The sequence below is a fragment of the Aspergillus puulaauensis genome, chromosome 8, assembly GCF_016861865.1.
Source record: "Aspergillus puulaauensis MK2 DNA, chromosome 8, nearly complete sequence".
NCBI classification, from domain to species: Eukaryota; Fungi; Ascomycota; class Eurotiomycetes; order Eurotiales; family Aspergillaceae; genus Aspergillus; species Aspergillus puulaauensis.
The window spans coordinates 852,485-872,243 of NC_054864.1; the positions used below are offsets into that span (position 1 = coordinate 852,485).

A 19,759-nucleotide genomic window follows, 5' to 3' on the forward strand; every position below is an offset into this window, starting at 1 on the left:
AGATCGTTAAAACTCATCAGAATATCGATGACAAAATCGGCACTGACAGCGACAATGGGTGGACTCGGTGGGTTAAAAGCTGCTGCTCCCCATACATCACTGCATCAATAAACACATAACGGGTCACAGTCAATGGGCGCCATGGACGCCCTCAATAGCGACATCCTCCTCCTGGTCGGGGACTACCTTGACTCCCACAACGACCGTTACAATGCCACCTTCGTCAACCGCCGCTTCAACGGTCTCTTCCCTCGCTCTCTCTACCGCTCAGCGGCGTTGAAGAACCGCTCGCAGGTGCAGTCCTTCTTAAAGGCAATCTTGCTGCGACCGGACCTTGCCGGCGTCGTCCGGTCTCTAGACTTCAGCGACTGGCAGTTCCAGCAAGGTCATGACCTCACCGAGCCCGAACTTTCCTTATTCATCGCATGGGCCGCTGCCATCGCCCATTCAGAGGCAGAGTCCTCCCAATGGGAGAAAGATCTCCGCTCCGGCGTAGACGAGGCCTGGCTCGCGCTTCTACTTTCGTCAGTGCACAACGTCAGACAGCTCAAGCTGGTCTACCCATCACTACCGACAGAGCCGCGCGGGTATCCCTATCTGGACCGCGTGTTCGAGCGGGCTACGGCGCGCCAGAAGCCGTTTGATGCCAGCCCGGGGTTTCACCGGCTAGGGGAGGTGTCGCTTCGACAGGTCACTGGGCCTGATGATGACCAGGGGACGTTCTCCCCGTCGCAGGTTATGCCGTTTCTGCAGATGCCGTTACTCCAGACGCTGGCTGTGGATTCGCTGATTGAGTATCGGCCTGATGCCGACAGCGAAGAACAAGCCGGGGATGAAACGGCCGAGCAGAAGCCAGAGAAAGAAGACAGCAAAGAAGACAGCAAAAAAGACAGTAAAGAAGACAGCAATGTACGATCATACGTCTCGGAAATCACACTCACAGCCAGCAATGGCGCCCGGGGTATGGACGAGCTGATTGCGTTCTGCCCGTCGCTCAAATCGCTCAAGTATCAGCACTCGGACGCCCGGCTGCTGGCCGATGGATTCCAGCCCTCTGCGTTCAACCAGTCGCTGTCTCGCAACAAGAACACGCTCGAGACAATCTGGCTCGATAACCTGGGCGAACACCTCCCGTTTACAATCAACGGGCTCAACGAATCCCACGACGAGTGGTTCGGGTCCTTTGCGGACTTTACCGTCCTCAAGGACCTGCGCATCCGCCTGCCCAACCTCCTCGACGTGCAGTACCAGATGGAGCCGTCACTACCGCTGACGGAGGTCTTGCCCTCGTCGATCGAGTCGCTCTACATCGAGGGTTGCAAGGAGCACTCGCTGTCCATGCTCACCCGGCAGGTGAAGGCCGTGCTGGAGGCGCGCAAGACGCGGTTCAAGGCACTGCAGTGTCTGCACATCGAGGGGGTCTTCCACGACGACGACGAAGACGCCGACACGTCTGGCGACGGCGGCGGCACTGGGGGTGGGCGAGTAATTAAACCGCGTGTTTATGAGATGGTGGAGCCTTTGCAGGAGGACTGTGCAGCGGCCGGTGTGCAGCTGTTCCTGCGCGACCGCATGTGCTTGCAGACGATGGACTGATTTTCATCCATGAGTTTCTACTCCGTATTCCGTGCGGCATTGCATTGCATTTCGCTTATAGACTTTTGATTTTTTTGATCTTCTTGCATTACATGATTCCCCGTCAGCAGGCCTGACCTCAACACAATAGACAGTTTCGATTAGAAATAGAATTGCCTAGCTCTCATTATCCTCCTCCAACTCCGCGGACCTCAGTCAATTGCTGTCACATCCTGCTTACTGCTGCGTATTTATGACTAACACCAAATATACGAATGTCACCCCGCATCAACGTCGCATTGTCTCCGCCACTGACGTCCGAGAGATCCATGGGACATCCACATCTACCACGCCATGTGTATCTAACCCCGTGGAGATGGATGGATTGACCCTGATGCATCGCGACTTTGTGGGGAGTATAAAACGGTGACCCTCCGCAGTGGAGTTTTCAGTCTCCAGTTTTCCCCAGATTTTCGCAGCGTTCTACAGTCTACTCCGAGTTCACCATGCAGACCGGCTATGCGACACACGCGGACATGAAGGACGCGACCGGGCGCACCACTGATCCCGAGAAGAGGGACAGTGAATTCACCCCCCAGTATGAGGATCCGTTTGGGTGTGAGGAGATGGGCGAAGTTAAGTATCGAACGCTGGAGTGGTGGTATGCATTCCAATCTACATTTTGATCGTGTTGGTTGCTTTATTGACGCTGACGATGGCAGGCAATGCGGAATGAGTACGACACCACCATCCATCTCCGGACTGAATATTCAAGCTGACAACATCGATTACAGTCATGATCGCAGAAACGATCTCGCTGGGAATCCTCTCCCTCCCCTCTGCCATGGCCACCCTCGGTCTCGTCCCGTAAGTCCAAGCCTTCCAAGCCAGCCACAGCGCATCCATTGGACAACCAACCGTCCAAGCCGCCATGGCTGATACAAGCTTTACTCTTGACTGACACTTGTCTTTCTCTTGGTATAGCTGCATAATCCTCATCATCGGCCTCGGCATCGTCGCCACGTACACCGGCTATGTCATCGGCCAGTTCAAGCTCGCATACCCACACATCCACAGCATGGCGGACGCGGGCGAAGTCATGCTGGGCCGCTTCGGGCGTGAGGTTATGGGTGCTGCGCAGCTGCTCTTCCTGATCTTTATTATGGGGAGCCATATTTTGACATTCATAGTCATGATGAATACCCTCACCGAGCACGGCACTTGCAGTATTGTGTTTGGGGTCGTTGGAATGGTTGTCTCGTTTATATGCTGTTTGCCGCGCACGCTGAGGAAGGTTTCCTGGATGTCGATTTCTTGTACACTCACCCACTTCTTTCTCTTTTCGTCTCAGTATATGGACTAACTGGTTATGCCCAGCATTCGCGAGTATCCTCGCGGCAGTCCTCATCACCATGATCGCAATCGGCATCCAGCGCCCAGGAAACGGCCACGTCGATGTCACGACCAGTCCAGCCTTCTACGAGGCCTTTCTCGCTGTGACGAACATCGTTTTTGCATACGGTCCGTCACCAACTCCTAAACCCGACACTATGTCAACAACATATTCTAACGTGTTGTAATAATAGCCGGCCACGTCGCCTTCTTCGGCTTCATATCCGAGATGAAGAATCCCACCCAGTACCCGCGCACGCTGTACATGCTGCAAGGCACAAACACAACCATGTACACCGTCGCCGCGATCGTGATATACCGGTATGGCGGGGTCGATGTTGCGTCGCCGGCTTTGGGTAGCACAGGGCCTGTGTTGTCGAAGGTTGCGTATGGGATTGCTATTCCAACGGTACTCCAATATACTTTCCTTTCCCTTCCGTTTCCAGCTTCAAGATGTTGAGGAGCTAACGGGTATTGGTTTGTAGATCGTCATAGCAGGCGTGATTAACGGACACGTCGCATGCAAGTACATTTACGTCCGGCTCTTCCGAGGCACAGACCGGATGCACCAGCGCACTCTGCTGTCGATCGGGACGTGGGTGGTGATTGGGCTCGTGCTGTGGACGATAGCGTGGATCATTGCCGAGGCAATTCCGGTGTTTAATGACCTGCTGAGTTTGATCACGGCGTTGTTTGCCAGTTGGTTTACTTGTGCGTCCACCCTGAATAACTGTATAACTGCATTGAGAGAAGAAAGGCATTGCTAACTGGGTGGTGTGGCAGACGGAATGAGCGGCATCTTCTGGCTATTCCTGAATAAAGGACGGTATACGCAGTCGAAGAGGAAGATGTTCCTGACTGGTGTGAATTTGATTATCTTTGCGATTGGGGGGTGCTTGGTATGTCGCTCTCCCGTCGTTGTTCATTTCATAGATGATAACCCTATACTGACGGCTGCAGTGCGGACTGGGTCTGTATGTCTCGGGCAAGTCGATCCACGATAACCCCAGCAGCGCCAGTTTCTCGTGTGCAGATAACTCGGAGTGAAGAAAGGTGACATTGTTTGTCGCTGGTATTATCTAGAATGTATTAGTTATCCTTGGTAAATGGGCATGTTGATTTATATAGTGGCGGGCTGCGCCGATGTCCAACTTCCAAAACAATATCTCCAACCAGTACTTGTCAACAATTGTCAAACACATGCAACCCAAGAATAAACGAATCCCCAGATTCCCAGTATATGCCATAAGCCAAGAACGAACTGTTACTCCTCGTCCTCGTCCCTCGGTACTTACTACTCGTCTCCATCGGCCGGTCCCGAACGTCGGACTGTGGATCTGGCCGTACCCAAGAATTAGGAGAACTTCCCCAGTTCCACCGTCCAAGCTTCGCCCGTCTCTGTCCCCCGCGATCGGCACCCTGGCCCAATTCCAATTCCAATGCAGCCGTTAAGCTCGCTTCGACTAAGCGATGTGGGGGACTCTGCAGAGCTGCCACTGCCGCTGCCACTACCAGTGGCCGGGGCGGGCACCGCCGATGGCCGCCGCGGCAGAGCTGTTATCTGAGCTCTCCTGCTGGTATAACTGCGCTGTATACCAGTCGCTACTGCTGTGTGGTACTGGCAGCGGCTGGATCGTTGTCTCTCTACTCATCTTCTCTCTTCTACACCAAAGACAGATCAAAATGCCACCGTACTTTGGCCTGCGCGGGGCCACACTCAACCGGGCGATTATCTGGCTCGTCGTGTGCCCGGCCTTTCTATGCTATGGATACAACCAGGGCGTCATGGGCGGTCTCTTGACACTGGAAGCGTTCGCAAAGACATTCCCGCAGATGGACACGCTGACGACCGAGGGCGCGCAGCAGCACTATAACTCTACTATTCAGGGTACTTCCTGGTTTAGCCATACCCACAAGGATCATCATCGAAGCTAACCGTGGCATCCGTGTATAGGGACGGTCGTGGCTTTGTACACCGTCGGCGGCATCTTCGGCTCCCTATCGTGCATCTATCTGGGTGACCTCCTCGGCCGCCGGAAAGTGATCTTCTTCACCTCTGCTGTGTCTATAATCGGTGCAATCCTTATGGCGAGCTCGTTCGGGCTCGCCCAGTTCATTGTCGCCCGGCTGGTCCTCGGGGTCGGTACAGGAGGGTACGTGGCTACAGTGCCGGTCTGGCAATCCGAGATCTCGCAGGCGAAGAAGCGTGGAGCGCACGTCGTCACGGATGGTATCTTCATCGGAGCCGGGATAGCCATCTCGCTGTGGATCGACTTCGGGTTTTATTTCGTCACTGGGAACTCGGTTTCCTGGCGTTTCCCGCTGGCGTTCCAGGTTGTGCTCTCTCTTATAGTTATGGGGTTTATTACTGTCTTCCCTGAGTCTCCACGCTGGCTTGTTAAACAGGGCCGTCTTGATGATGCGAGAGATATTCTCGCAGCCCTATCTGATGTTCCCTCTGACGATCCGTCAATAACTCAGTCCTTGGCTGACATCGAGCGCTCCCTCGCCCTCTCCGGCTGCGGCAAATGGAGCGATATGCTCAAGATGGGCTCGCAGCGTCTCTTCCACCGCACTGTGCTCGCAGCGTCAGGGCAGACATTCCAGCAAATGTGCGGAATCAACCTGATAACTTTCTACGCCACGACGATCTTCGAACAATACCTCCTCCTCAGCCCCCTGCAATCCCGCATCCTCGCCGCCTCAATGGTTCTCACACAGCCCTTAGGCGGATTCTTAGCCTTCTTCACCATCGACCGTCTAGGCAGACGCCCACTGATGCTGTACAGCGCCGCAGGAATGTCCGCATCAATGGCCATCCTGGCCGGCACAACCTCCCTAACAAACAACAACGCCGCCCTCGTCGTCGCCGTGATTTTCCTCTTCGTATTCGAATTCATCTTCACAGTCGGCTACTCAGGGCTCACATTCCTCTACGCCACCGAAGTGGCACCACTCCAGCTCCGCGCCGCAATCAGCGCCGTCTCCACAGCCGCTGTGTGGATGTTTAATTTCCTACTTGCGGAGGTGACCCCCGTCGGGTTTAACACGATCTCGTATCGGTATTATATTATCTTTGCCGTGCTGAATGCGGCGATTGTGCCGACGGTGTATTTCTTTTTCCCGGAGACGAATGGCCGCTCTTTGGAGGAGATTGATGAGATATTTTTGCGGAGTGAGAGTATTTGGGATCCGGTGAGGCTGGCTAGGACGTTGCCGAAGATGTGTCTTGCGGAGGATGTGGATGTTGGCGAGGACGGGGTCGTGGTGAAGGGGGATGGGGATGGCGATGTGAAGGAGGTGTGATGGTTATGATTATGATTGATGATTTGACTTGATGACTTGATTTGTTTATTGCGTTAGGGCTTGGATTGGGACTGGTATGCTGGTATTGACTGGTCTTGTGGCTTATGGACTGCTGCTGTAACTTGGATATGATGATGTCTGTTAATTCTTGGTGAATGAACAAGATACTTAGGGCTTCGCGTGGAACGACACCAGGAGGTCTTGCTGGACTCAGTGCTCCATGAGGTTACCACGTCTATCAATGGCCTGGATTAGATTTTTTAATGGCATGCAGTTACACTTAGATCCAAAGTAATGCTGCCTGCTCTATCGTCTGATGCGGGATTCTTGATTGAGGTTCGATAAAACGAGCCTTGAGTTTGCAAACCAAAGCCGACTTTAGAAGGTTGAATCACTTTCCATATCTAGTAGGAAGCAAGAGCCAACGTCTAGAGAGGCAGTAAGACTGGCTGACGGCAGAAGGGTATCGATACCGATCTCCCTGGCAGGACGAGCATTCTTGCTGTTGAGGTCGAGCATAGACAGGGTGAATGAGCTGTAAAATGATGACTCTTTCCCACCTGTTTGGGCATATTAACTATGCCGTGCTCAATGGTATAACGACAGGATATCACTACATCCGTTCTGGAGTGTAATCGAAGAGCACTTTAGCATGTTACAACACCATATATACCTCCTCACGGTTACTGCAGTGGTTATCCCCCCCGACTGTTAGGCTTTTCGGCCAGGATATCTGGGGTATAAATACCCCCTTCTCCCCCGTCGAAGCTGATCCTTTTCTTCCTCTCTACCAACTACTCTGGATTTCCAGACTTTGGATCTGCCCTTTGGGCGGGGTCTATCCGTCTTCCTTTGCATTGACTGATCCATCCACCATCCTTTCCGACCCTCGAGTCTCCATACCTGGTCAGTCCAGATGGCCTTGACCCACCCATCCTCTACTGATCTGGCTCTTTGGTACGTTGTGGAGTCAGATATGCTGGCTTTATTCTGGACTGATACCATTCCTTAGTATCGAGACCCGTGGGATCTGTGTCGACCCAGTCCAATTAACGTACGTCGTTGACTCGGGCTGCAGCAAGAGCTGACCCATAATCACATCGGAAACTCAAGTTCCAAGCCCTGATCACAGGCCAAATAGTCAACTCGCCAGTAGACATTGTAGTCTACGGCGGGGTAGGGCTTAGCCGATCGACTGCCGTTTTGTCAGTGCCGCATCAGGTTTTCTCTGCTCAACTTGCATTCCCAAGATAGGCCTGAGGCAATTCCATAATTCATGTAGGGCCAGCACCTCCTATATACGGCGGGGGCGCTCAATCCCAGCCGATATTGTCTGACCGTTGCCTTCATACCACCATTTTCAGAGCCGGTTTGAAAATGCCCCGAAAGAAGCACCGTGAGTTAATCATTCCCCAACCATTGCTTATCACCCAATACTGACGGCCGAACTATATTGCAAGTCCAACCAGGTACCTGGCGTCCACACTGTTGATTTCCTGGAATAAGCAGATGCAGCACCGTCAGTGTTGAACGTCTTCATGGCTGCAATAATCGCCAAACCTCTTGAGGCAGAGTCCGAGATGCGTGTAAGCCAACACCCGAGCCCACTGTCATATTTCGGTTATCTGGACACCCACAGCAGGCGCGTGCTCATTCGATAAACGGCGCATTAGGGCTGGACCTCTCGGTCTTCCATGGCACGGTGGACGACACTCCCCCGGATTCCAATAACCCAAACAATCCCATTGGCTTGGTATTCTACCAGACGAGTGGCTTTCAAGTTGAAATGCTGGACCATGGCACAATGTTAGCCAGTTCATTTATCCTCGTGGCAATCATTTGCTTCTGACCCAAACCGTCCCTGTGCAGGCTTCGTGCCTTGCAGGGATGTTCTGGCTATCAGAGGGGAAGAATGATAGATAGGATACAGACCTCCCAGCAGGAGATGAGTATTTCGGGCATTTAAGAAATGTTCTCGGCTTTTGAATGAACCACCTTCACGTCAGAGGAGGACGCTAAGCCATCCCCACTGGCAGACGCTGCTAGTCAAGACCACGTCTCTGGTTCTGATGTTGATTATGATATCGACATCCTGCTCTCCGGTGGTCTACCCACCCGTGCCTGTATACCACGGCCAAGTCTCAATCCTAACTTACCGGTAAAGGTCCGACTTGGAGACTATCATACCGGCATCTTCCGATGTCCTCCACCTCCGATGTGCCCATTAGTCTTGGATACCCTGCAGGGTAGGTCCAGAACACCGATTGGACCAGACATGTCACTGCTTGAAACGTGGATTTACGTGCTACCGCTGTACGCGACTATGGAACGCTCCCGGAGAATTCCAGCACTGTTTGTCGCGGGTATTGCGAAGATGGGATATACCTCGCAGGAGATGGACCTTGTGCAGGACAGTTGGCCGTCATTGCACACCAGATTGCACTGGAAATCGAGAACGATACGTCTCTGGCTTTTGAAAGACAGGATACCGGGGAAGACGGTGATGCCCCACCCCGATTCGTCCTCTACAGCTAGATGAAAGGCGGCATTCAATGAGGGAGACTCGCCAGGGGACCATGTCATCAGCAATGAATGGCCCATGTATATCCACTGACACCGCAAATGCGGCTGTGGGTACAAGGAGCCAGCAAAGGGCTACCAGACTGGATCAGTTCTCCAGAGCAGCCTGTATCGGCAGTGCTACCATATCTTTTCTAAGTCATTGCCAGATCCTCGCCGGACCTCCTCGCCTCGTGCATCCACTTCTACTTCGTTGACGCCAACCCCCCGCGTCTCACCACCTTTATTAACTACCCTCTGGTGTCGGCATTTCGTGACAGCTTGACTGTGATACTCCAACAGTGTATCTTGGCTGACTGTGTTGAAATAGGACCGCGGTGCGAAAGACCGCCGTCACATTGTGCCTTGTGCAAAACCGTCGATTCTCTTGGAAACTCCCTCTGTGTCTTCCATAGGGGAGAAAACATGACGGCTCACTGTTGTTATTCCATAATTTTCCAGAAGCGCCGCATCGGCCTGACAGCGATGAGGGTGTTTAACTCGAGTTTTGCACACTCGGGGTCGGAGGGCACATCGACACGACGTGCCTTGGAACAGCAGCAGATTCAGGGACATAACAGATACTTGCTGAACATCGACCTCTACGTTTTCCCAACAAGCGCGTCAGAGATCTGGGCTGCTGTTTTCCACATTCCACAGCCAGATCGTACACTGTGGCTTGTCCGTTGCCCATATGCACGGACTTTGCTCTATCTGCATACTGATGAGGCCCAAGGAAGACGCATCACCCACTGCGCCCACCGACCCGCCGAGTTGAGACAGGACAGGATACAACAATGGGAAATGGTTTCGCAAAGCTGAAAGCCCCCAAGGCCTGAAGATGCACTGGGCATATACAAACATGTCCAGTCCATACACCTGCTTAGCCCGGCAGGGCTCTTCACGCGCGATTCTTGAGCGTCGAGGATTTGAACCTTATACTGCGAATTTAGCACGGTCTCGTTGGGGATTGGGATGTGGATGTGCGGTGCCAACTCTCCAGCGGGAGATCATTGAAGTCCAGGCCTACTTGGATAGTATGGTTTGTCTGGTGGTTCTACATCTCAGCTCATTTTGGCCGAAACACTTTTTGCACCTGCATCGACGTGCTGCACAGCTACAGCAACGGCAGAACGGGCTCTGCACAGTTCTCACAGAAAGGAGACCTGTCACTTACTGAACGCATAGCTGGAAACTACAGTACCTTGCTTGGTAGGCGGGTACTGGAGGAATACCTGCCCTAAGAATCCTAAAAAAGCCAAACCTGATCTTTTCACACAGCTAGGGCTGCGGCCCATCTGCTGAGCCTTCGGATGGCTGTATGAGCACTGCTTCTACCGAAAGAAGCTGTCTGGATCAATATCAGAACAGAGTTGGGATGGGTCTTGTGGTTAATGACAGTACCGACTGTGACGAGGACAACAATGCTAGCAATACTCATATTTGTCTCGTACCAGGCAGGATGGTTCAAATGGGATCCCTACATCACACGCCTTGACGCAAGTGTGGGCGACATCGAACACTTCGACTCGCTCACTCCATCTGCAGACCAGAACCCACAAGAAGTCGAATATTGCATGTTTGGTTGAAAAATCATGTTTCGACGCTTGGGCGTCTACCATGGGGTCATTCATGCCCTTGGAAATGCCGTCATTCACGGCATCGTGTCCGACAGCCGTGGATATATGTCTCTCAACATTGATAATGACATTGATGACGCCGGGACCAAATTGCCGGTGCTCTGCCAGGGCATATCAATCGTCGCACTGGCGGAAGAGCCCTAAAATATGTCCTCACTGCTCCACCAGGTACAATGCCGTCTCTTCATTCTAACTTCACTCCGACCCATCGTCATCGCTCAATCACCTCCATCGGCCTCTTCACCGGTGCGATAGATGGGTTAAGCCCTATTACAAGCACCACTTCTAGTATCATCAAGGCACTGCGGTGCTCGGCTCCCTGTGGCCAGTCCATTCAAGAACAAAACTCAAGACGGATAATGGCCTCGAAAACTACAGTATTTCTATTACGCCTTTAGACCCCCGGATGCGTGGACGGACGGACGAACGGACGAACGCTTGATCGAAGAGCTTTACAGCTACGCGGGATGGCAGACATGACGGCTTAGCCAGTATATTATAATGCTTATTGCGGAGCCAGGACTTCAAGAGGGCCCCTACTTGGATGCTAGGGAAAGGCATCGTCGCCATTCACAGTCGGCTCTAGGAGTTACAGGCATGACATATTCCGTGGCAGATTTACACAAGGTCAACATATTTCTCCGTTCTATTGAACAATGGAGGTGAGGTTTGGTCACTGCGCCAATTGCCACTTCAAATCGATGCATGACCAACATGGTGGAGCATCAAAAGCTGTGTTGTGGCCCCTGAGGGCATCTGGACTTTACTGAGTGTCCAGGTGGACGCAGGTTGAATGCAATGACCCTTTGAGTCCAAAGAGAAAGCCGAAAGATTCGACTGCGACGTCTGCAAGCAAAAGCAAACCAAAGGCCAGGTGTCAAGGGAGCCACAGAATGTCACGAACCTGGACAGCAACAATCCCGCATCGATATAGTGTGCAGACGTGCAAAGAGCCAGCCTTATGCCTACCACTGAGCCTACAGTGCTTATCCATCGCCTCGCCACGCTCGCGAAGAACTGTCAAACCCTTGACAGTTCTTCTGTTTGCATTGTTCCTGGTTTATTTCCCCCGTGTTCGAGTATGATGCCTTTGCACACTTCCATAATCACAGCAGTGGCGTGACACTCCAGATGCCTGAGTCGGATGCTGGGTGAGACACAGTATTGGCCCTTCCTGCGGCATCCTGGACGAGGGACTGCACTACTCCATGAACAAGGTCTAGCCAGACATGAATGCAAGGAGGAAACATCGTGGTTCCAATAAGTAATTCACTAAAACCTTGAAGTGGAACCTCTTGCGAGCCAAGCAGATATGCAGACCACCCTGTGTTCACATATCCCTGCATCATGGGTGATGAGCTGGATTACTGGATGAATATATCTAGCTCTACTTGGCTGAGATACGCGAGCGAAAGAGAGGTTCACAGATTGCCTGGAGACGGCGTATCCATGACGGGAAAACAGACCAAAGAACATGCGAAATTCAGGCAGACGTCGCGCTCGTGGCGTGGATCAAGGAGTACCCTGGATACCCAAACCGGTACATACGTCTCTGCCGGACAGCGAGCAGGAAGCCAGCATTATCAGTTGACCTGGCCGTTCACCCTTCCATGGCCTAGAGACATGGGCATCAGCTCTGAACATGCCAACGAAAAGGCCACATGTGGTTGTGTCAAATCCACCATACATGGGTGGATTTAAAATTGCAGTGGCGTGGGATAGACATGGGCGTCCTGTGATAACCGTGTCTCCTGGAATTTAATACCCGGACGCGTGATTTCATCGAACGATATGGCAAAGTCCGGATAATAGGCGACGAACTGTAATGACAATAGGTTTAGTCTATGGTGGAGCCATACAATCCGCGAGTGCCTTGCCTTCATGCCCACCGACCGGGCACACGTCGCCATATACCTGGGGGTAGAATATATACTCTAAGGGACCCAGAAGCTGCTCAATAAACCGCAATTTAAAAGTCGACTGGTGTTATTATATCTTACCCAGGACTGTGGTTGACTATTTCACCAGCAACAACTCGAAGAAGAAAGGACTGTGGCTTGGAGTTAGGACACTACAATTCCACAGTTGGACTGTGCAGTGCGGGCGATTACGACGAGTATGATACTTCATGCTAGCTTTCTAGGGAAGCAGAAGTACATTTCTCTGCCTAAGACGAGGCTGGCCGGTTGCACATCCCTGACATGGGATTCAAAGACCACAACTCCGATGTTGGATTCGGCTTGACACTTTGGACTGGAAACTTGCAGCATAGACGGTATTGAACCATTAGATGTCCCGGTCTGGACGACCATCTCCAGCAAGAGTTTCCAGGCTGCGGATGGGGTGCGCGCCATATATTTGGTGTCTGACGGCAACCCCGATGCACAACTCTATGTTGGATTTGGGTACCTAGCCCGGGGTGGACCCATCGAAGGAGCACCTGCAATGCATCTATGGACATACATAATGTCAATTGAACAGCGAACAGCGGCGCATGATTGTGCCTGTTTCCAGTTAATGCAAAAGCTGCAACTCGCCCACAGGTCTTGGCATCAAAAACCAAAGCCCTAAGTCCCAACACAAAGCCCATGATATCAGTAGTGCTAGGATTGATCGAGGCATCCTCTCATACTACTGTAAGCTCAAGCTGGGCTCACAGAGGACTCATGTCGGTCCTTGTGCCGTGGTGATCGCTGCCACACTGTGTGGTCTTGCTCGGTGGGTGGCATTTAATGCTGTCCACCCGAGAACGACAGTGGATGCCTGCGCCAGTAGTTACACATGTCCAGCACCGCAGCCCTGCCCCCCCACCTGTATTTACAAAGGCCACACAGGGAGAACCAATCGAAATGGCACCGGGCAGGGAAAGAACAAATGTATCAATGGGGAAACTAGAAAAGCACGCAATGGCGTTCCCAGAACTGGCTATCTCGGTTCTGGACTTCGAGAGGAAAAGGTCGGGGGTCTGCTACCTGGAATCCAGTGGGAGGCTCCAGGACTGGACTACATTCCTACGGCGCGGTGATGGAAGATTAATTGGTCTCGATCATGGATACTCTACTTGCTCGTGAAGTTGGAGAAAGACCGGGATTCGAAGGTGGGTGCGGGTTGGAAATAATCATCTGCCGCTATGACCTGGATGAAAAGCTATGGTATTGTATCCCATGGGCTGCTATATGCCAATGTACCAAGCAGACCCCTACAAACCAACCCACTGCATGGTGCGATGGTGGCTTATCATCGTTCCAAATTTGCCATGGGTCTGGTATTGAAGCAGGGTTTGCGTATAGAACTGCCCTTGTCGAGGTGACTACGCAGGACACCAGCTTTTCTCTATTTTATGACCATGTCGAAATGAGACTAGACGAAGGACCTGGGTAGATGCACGTACCTGGTAGCGAAGTCTGCCTTACCACGGAAATAGACAAGTATGCGTCTCCTAAGGGAAGCCCATGCCTGGTGCAAGACAAAGCCGGGCCCGAGATCCAAACCTAACAAAAAAGCACCGTCCATTGTCCAACATGTCGCATTTGAGCCCTGGGCAATAATGAGTCCTATGCCGGTGTCTGGCAAATACATGGCTGATCTGCCACTGCAGAGGCGATGGTTGGGACACTGCGCATCGCTTCAGATTGCGGCGTCTGAGAGTGATCCACATTACCGCAGAATACTGGGGTATGGCCATATCGAAATGGTGTATGGTATGGATGGGCACTTGGAGGTGGCAAGGCCTCTAAATGCCTGGTTCCAGTATTCTCGTCCCATGGCCGTTGAACTTGAATACAATGATATAATGTCATCTTCGTTACCAGGACTCTGTAATTTTCGATTCGGATCGATCAAAAGATCAATGCACTGTGCTGTGTCTTTGCCGGAAATCAACCAGGCCGGATTCCCTTGTCAGGTTCCCCTGGCTAGCGATACGTGCGGAGCCCAGGGGGTAAATCTGACCTTGCGCGTGCCAGAGTGATCTGTTCCAGATGCCTCTGGACACCAATATAGCTTGGAACAGCAGAGGACATATGTCGACGGCAAGACTGCTGTTGTGGGTAGCAGCTGATTCAGAAATGGCTACTGTCTCCTGGCTTTCCCTCCTGGCAAGAAAGGTGGACTATTGTATTGGGTATGGCACCTCTGGTCTCCCGTCCTGGAAAGGAAGTATATCAGCTGCAATCCCAGTTATGCACTGGCATTGGAGCTGGTATCTATTCCCACCGACCGCAACGAGAGGGAGCGACATGAGCCATTTCCTGTCCATATATATCCACTTTGCCAGAGTGGTTCTTTGATACTATCCACGGTTCGACGAGGAACTCGGTATTACCGGCTTCTCCACCGTGTTCTGGCATTTGTGCATTTGAATGGGCCTATTCCCGGTCGTCTTGCTTGAAGTTCCAGAGGGACATCGTCGTCGGAAGTTTCGCCTGTGTACAACATACCCACACCCCGTATCCTGATTGCTTGGTTCTCCATGGGATTGCCCAATCGGTCTGAGCTTTGGATATCTTACTCCCGCACGGGTCGACTTCACTCGTCCTGAAGACTGCCCGAAGTTCGTTTCGAATAAACAGGTGACTGAGGCGTTCCGCGAATCCTTAGTTGATCTTGGTGGCACCCGTTCTACCACAGTTTACGCCGGTGACCCCTTCGCCACTTGCCTCCTCGGCTCTTCGACCTTGCATTCCCTGCTCGGGCCCCTGTGACGGCTGTAACCATGATCTCTCCCATGACGAGCTTTGCCCGCTGGTACGTGGTCTGCGGGGCCTTTCGCAGTGCCAGTTGTGATGGGCTGCTACACGCGGTGCCAGGTACTGTGACGAGGTAAGTTAGGCATCCTTGCTAATCTTGCGCCTGGTACTTTCAGGCCGTGGCCGTGCCCGTGCTCGTGACCTGCCAGTGGTAATGGACTTTCGTCGTGACTTTTGTGTCGTGAAAATGGTTGTCCCGGAAGATTTCCCGGCATGGGTCCCCTGCGGGGGTTGCATGTACCTTCGAGTTCATCGTGACGGACGAGCAAACGGCCGTGCCCTTGCGGCTTCTCTATCTGGTGTGATGCGCTATTGCTCTCGGACGAATTCCAACTTATCGTTGTGCGGCATGCTACTATCACAAGCAGTGAAGGTATCTGAATAGGTACACCCTGGCGAGGTATACCGCTGTTTATGGTTGTGGATTGTACTACGGCATTAATGCGCCTCTACAAGATTCTCGAGCCAAGGACCCACGGTACGGGGTGAAGGATGCAGCCTAGTATGTCGCCGACCTGAAGGAGCAGAAGGACGGATAGCTCGAATACAGCGTCCTGCCAGGGCCACTTGTATATAGGCCAGAACTGACAGCGAGGACTTCATCTGGGTAATATGCTGCTGCCCATTCTAGGCTTATTAGTCCTACAATACCCTGTACCAGGGAGAATGTCCGTCAGAAGAAACACACCCATGTCGACGTCCGAGGCACGACGTTGAGAGATTGCTGTGGCTTTGTGGTACAAAGCCACACTGCCATGGGACATCCGGAAATACCAAGACAAGAGCCAGACATTACGGTTCGAGAAAACATGATTTTTCTATACCGGCTTGGGATCCTTAGCCGCAAGGATCCGATGTCTATTATCTATCCACCCGCAATTCAGCCAGAACTCATCTCCTAGGTGGGGAGGCCATACGTTAATGTCCCGGATATACCAGAAGACATTCAATGTCCGAAGGGTCACCGTGGGGACAAAACCTCGCCTCCCTAATCTTGAGGTTGACCAGGTCTTTGGATGTATCAGGATTCTTCGTCTTTTGTGTCCCGAGATAGTGGAAATCCGGCCCGCAGTGTCCTAGCCTTAGATGCGAAAAGCCTTCACGGACCGGGGCCCCAGGTGGTACGGTACCATAGTCAGAGCGCCTGCCGTTCGACCTCCATAAAACGGGCTGGCTTGCTTTCCAAGCTTGTGCTCGCGTCTGCTAGCGATCCTTATATGGGAAGTTGCTCCAACGGGGCACCGCCGATCTCGGTGGACTGGTGCTTACCAACTTATGGCCCTCGGTTGGACTTAAAGACAGAGACAAGAACCCGATTGGGCTCGGTGCAGAGAGCTGGGGATGATGCCTCATGAAACCCAACTCCAGCTCTGGCGAACAGGGGTTGCTGGAGTGGCCATAGTGTATACTACCTTGCATTTTCCTTCAGCCTCTTGTAATACTTCTATAGGAACCGAATCCTGGATGTACGGGGGAATCACTATCCCAAACCCACTTGCTAAATACATCAGATGGACTGAAAGTCACCAAATACCTCTCTATCCGGCAGTTAAATGCACCATTCCCTGCGTCGTTCCAGCCCGACATGAACACTGCCATGGAGTTTCTCCACGGCTTCAACGAGGCCGACCTCCCCGTACTTCCTGACGAAGGTGCAGGGTCTAGTAGCGCGTCGGACGGCCAGGAGGATCCCAGCGCCGCTGATGGACCCGCGAATGGAACCACCCCACCCAACATGATCCACGAGCACCATCCTGTCCTGGTGAGCTCAGAGGGGCTGACCGCAGCCGGAAATACTGGGAACGTCGATACTTCCATGACGGCATCGAACTGGCAGCATTGAACCCGTCATTCTCATTCGGCCAAGGCAGCAAATGCCAGGGAAGGCTGGACAAAATAATACGGGCCAGAGAGGATGTTCAGGGCATGTAAGGGCTTCTCGACTGACCACTGGCAATGGAGGGGCGGGTTACCTGCTTGACAGTTAGGGTTTGCTGTGTATTAGGGCTCAAACAAAGCAACCACATTTTCTACAAAAGCTCCTACACAGTGAGGAATCTACTGGTCCATGTGGAATACTGCCGCCTAGTCTCTAGAGGCCACCCAGGATCCAGACAAGTATCATGGGAGCGTCCTGGCCTGTTGTGGAGAGCTGTTTGGAATGGCTTCTGATGTTTCTCGCTTCCAGCTTTGTATGGAAGCCGAACGCATGGCCCACTCAACTACAATCCGCCCAAGATTGCCGACATCTAGATACTCGAACCTTGCAACATATACCCAAAGCAAAGGATTATCGGTGATATCAGTGCATGCACCACTGGTGATATCGAGATGATTGGCCGGGCTTTCGGATTGGCACAGACAGTTCTATCCACTGGCCTGATGAAAGCGACCCTAGCCATAACGACTCTTGGTCTACTACACTTGCAAGGGTGAGCTGTACGGTTCAGCCTGTTTGTCAGGAGTGCCGTTATATCAGTAATATGCCAGGCTTGCGGTGCCTATTTCAGGATCACGCCTTGTTCATGATGAAAACCAGGAAGCCCTCCTGAAAACGTGCATCGTGAGAATGACTTATGCATTCAACGACACTACAGGAGCACACAGCTGCCCGCCCCCAGTTTGTGGGGAATGCCAACTGACCTAACGTATCCCTCAGCCGAGCCTGATCCGCCATGTTTATTGTGGGTGGTTGGCGCCAGCTTCTCGGCCCCAAGACTGACGCCACGTGGGCCCAGCAGGTAGAGATGCTTGAGAATGTTATCAAGTACATCTTTGGCCGATATCTGTATGCAACCTTACCTGAATCCTTCAAGCCCGATATGGACATAGCCTTGCAGTATCTCCAGGGTTTCGAAGAAGCAAATATTCCTGAGCTTCGAGGCAGGCGCAGGGTCCGGTGGGTCAGAAGAAGATCCAGGAGATCCTCTCACCACCGACGGAACCGCGGATGAATGGATACTCCTGTCCTGGCTAGGTTATTTAGGGTTTGGTTCGAGACTTCCCTGGAGTGCCAACAGTGCCGAAATACCCGGATGGAAGTATCCCATTCGAAACAGCATCCGAGGCATATAGTCACCCTGTTTATCAGGCTGTCGTTTGTCAGGGTATCAATCAACTACCAATATGTCTAAGCTGCAGCGCCTCCCCCGGGTCTTTGCGCCGTTATTGAACAGGTCAATGAAACTGGGCAAGCCGTCCTGCCATCCTTTGACCTCCTCGATATGTCGTTGCGCTGAGTGGCACAGCAGCTGCAACTCCTCATGCCCTGACTTGGCAGCATTCAATGAAAGCTGTCTGACCTTAGCCCGGTCAGTGGAAAAAGGAGCCAGTCTGCCTTCCCCTGCACATATATTCTATATAGTCGTTCGGCTGTCTGGTTTGGGGCTTGCTCGATTGCATGTGGAATGGCAGGGTTAGCAAGTGTTCTGTTAGTGCAGCTTGTGGTTAACTGGACTGGACCTCATTGTGCACCGAGTAAGACCACTCTGTACTGACTGGGCTCTTTTCCCTGCCCATCGACAAAATTTCCCATCCGAAAGAGCACCCCGAGGCATGCTGTTCCTGGAGCCCCCTAGCAGCGCCTACGTTCACCTGGCTGTCTCTTCCTAACGGATCTACATCTTGGTAGGGTGGTACAGTACTGCCCATGGCTGCGGCCTTCCCACACTATCTTTGCATCGTTATTTTTGGCGCTGAAGTCACCCCCAGCCGTGACCGCAAACGACTTGATTCCGTCGCATTAACCAATCCTAATCCCTACACGGCGGCGGATGTGTTCGATCTTGCGCGCGAGTTAAATCGGCCAGACTACTGGAGGGTATACCCCTGGGACCTACGGACAGTGCCTAGCCAGCGGACTGTCGATGGGGCCAGTTTTTATAGCGATCCAGAGGTGTACTTTGTCATCACAAGACACACTGCGCAGCTCTAGTCATACTTGTTGGCGGCCTGGTGCAGCTTGTACCACACGTTCTATATTGGACTGTGCCACCTCCACCCGATAGGAGCTCAGCTCCGTAACGGTCAGAATCTGATGCCGTTCGCGGGGAGAGGATAGGACTGCAGAGCACTTCTCTCCTACATGCCATCGGGAAGGACACATGTGGATGATGTGAGGTCCACAAGAAATGGGTGGCTCGAGACCAGAGCTGCATCGCTGCGATGCAGCCGAGAGGCGGGAGTCAAGGAAAAAAGAAAATAAAAAAGATTTAAAGTGAACATTAGGATATCAGGTTAAATACGCCACCTGCGTACTCAACAATCATATAGCATCTCTGGCGGTGGGAAACAGACCGTTGGTGTTTACCTCATGGACGAGCTCTGGGTTTCCGCTCGCACCCTAAATGCAACACGCTGGACCACCCACATTACTTGTGTGGAATATGGCCCTAGTCTAGGCAAGCTCGAAACTGCATGTCATGGACAGATGCCATTATCTTCGGGCTCGCTGAGAAGAATGCCTGGAATACTGGATGGACACTGGGCCTACCTGACCAGAATACGTGCACTGGACGTCCCATGGAAAGATGACAGAAA

General features: G+C 52.5%; 5 protein-coding genes across 5 annotated transcripts; all 5 read left to right on the forward strand.

Annotated features, from left to right (window-relative positions):
* Nucleotides 1–132: 132 nt before the first annotated feature.
* APUU_80335S (uncharacterized protein) lies at nucleotides 133–1,596 on the forward strand (the record flags this gene model as incomplete). Its single annotated transcript, XM_041696604.1, has 1 exon — nucleotides 133–1,596. The coding sequence occupies one exon, from the start codon at nucleotides 133–135 to the stop codon at nucleotides 1,594–1,596; it is 1,464 nt and encodes a 487-aa protein (XP_041562218.1).
* Nucleotides 1,597–2,081: 485 nt separating this feature from the next.
* On the forward strand, nucleotides 2,082–4,014 carry APUU_80336S (putative neutral amino acid permease; the record flags this gene model as incomplete). The annotated part of the gene is made up of 9 exons (XM_041696605.1): nucleotides 2,082–2,236; nucleotides 2,298–2,311; nucleotides 2,370–2,442; nucleotides 2,560–2,891; nucleotides 2,953–3,096; nucleotides 3,162–3,376; nucleotides 3,453–3,678; nucleotides 3,751–3,866; nucleotides 3,928–4,014. The coding sequence occupies 9 exons, from the start codon at nucleotides 2,082–2,084 to the stop codon at nucleotides 4,012–4,014; spliced, it is 1,362 nt and encodes a 453-aa protein (XP_041562219.1).
* A 636-nt stretch (nucleotides 4,015–4,650) lies between these two features.
* On the forward strand, nucleotides 4,651–6,273 carry APUU_80337S (putative MFS sugar transporter; the record flags this gene model as incomplete). Its single annotated transcript, XM_041696606.1, has 2 exons — nucleotides 4,651–4,855; nucleotides 4,922–6,273. 2 exons carry the CDS (start codon nucleotides 4,651–4,653, stop codon nucleotides 6,271–6,273), a joined length of 1,557 nt encoding a protein of 518 aa, XP_041562220.1.
* A 10,532-nt stretch (nucleotides 6,274–16,805) lies between these two features.
* On the forward strand, nucleotides 16,806–17,063 carry APUU_80338S (uncharacterized protein; the record flags this gene model as incomplete). The annotated part of the gene is made up of 1 exon (XM_041696607.1): nucleotides 16,806–17,063. The coding sequence occupies one exon, from the start codon at nucleotides 16,806–16,808 to the stop codon at nucleotides 17,061–17,063; it is 258 nt and encodes an 85-aa protein (XP_041562221.1).
* A 1,806-nt stretch (nucleotides 17,064–18,869) lies between these two features.
* On the forward strand, nucleotides 18,870–19,154 carry APUU_80339S (uncharacterized protein; the record flags this gene model as incomplete). Its single annotated transcript, XM_041696608.1, has 1 exon — nucleotides 18,870–19,154. One exon carries the CDS (start codon nucleotides 18,870–18,872, stop codon nucleotides 19,152–19,154), a length of 285 nt encoding a protein of 94 aa, XP_041562222.1.
* Nucleotides 19,155–19,759: the final 605 nt, after the last annotated feature.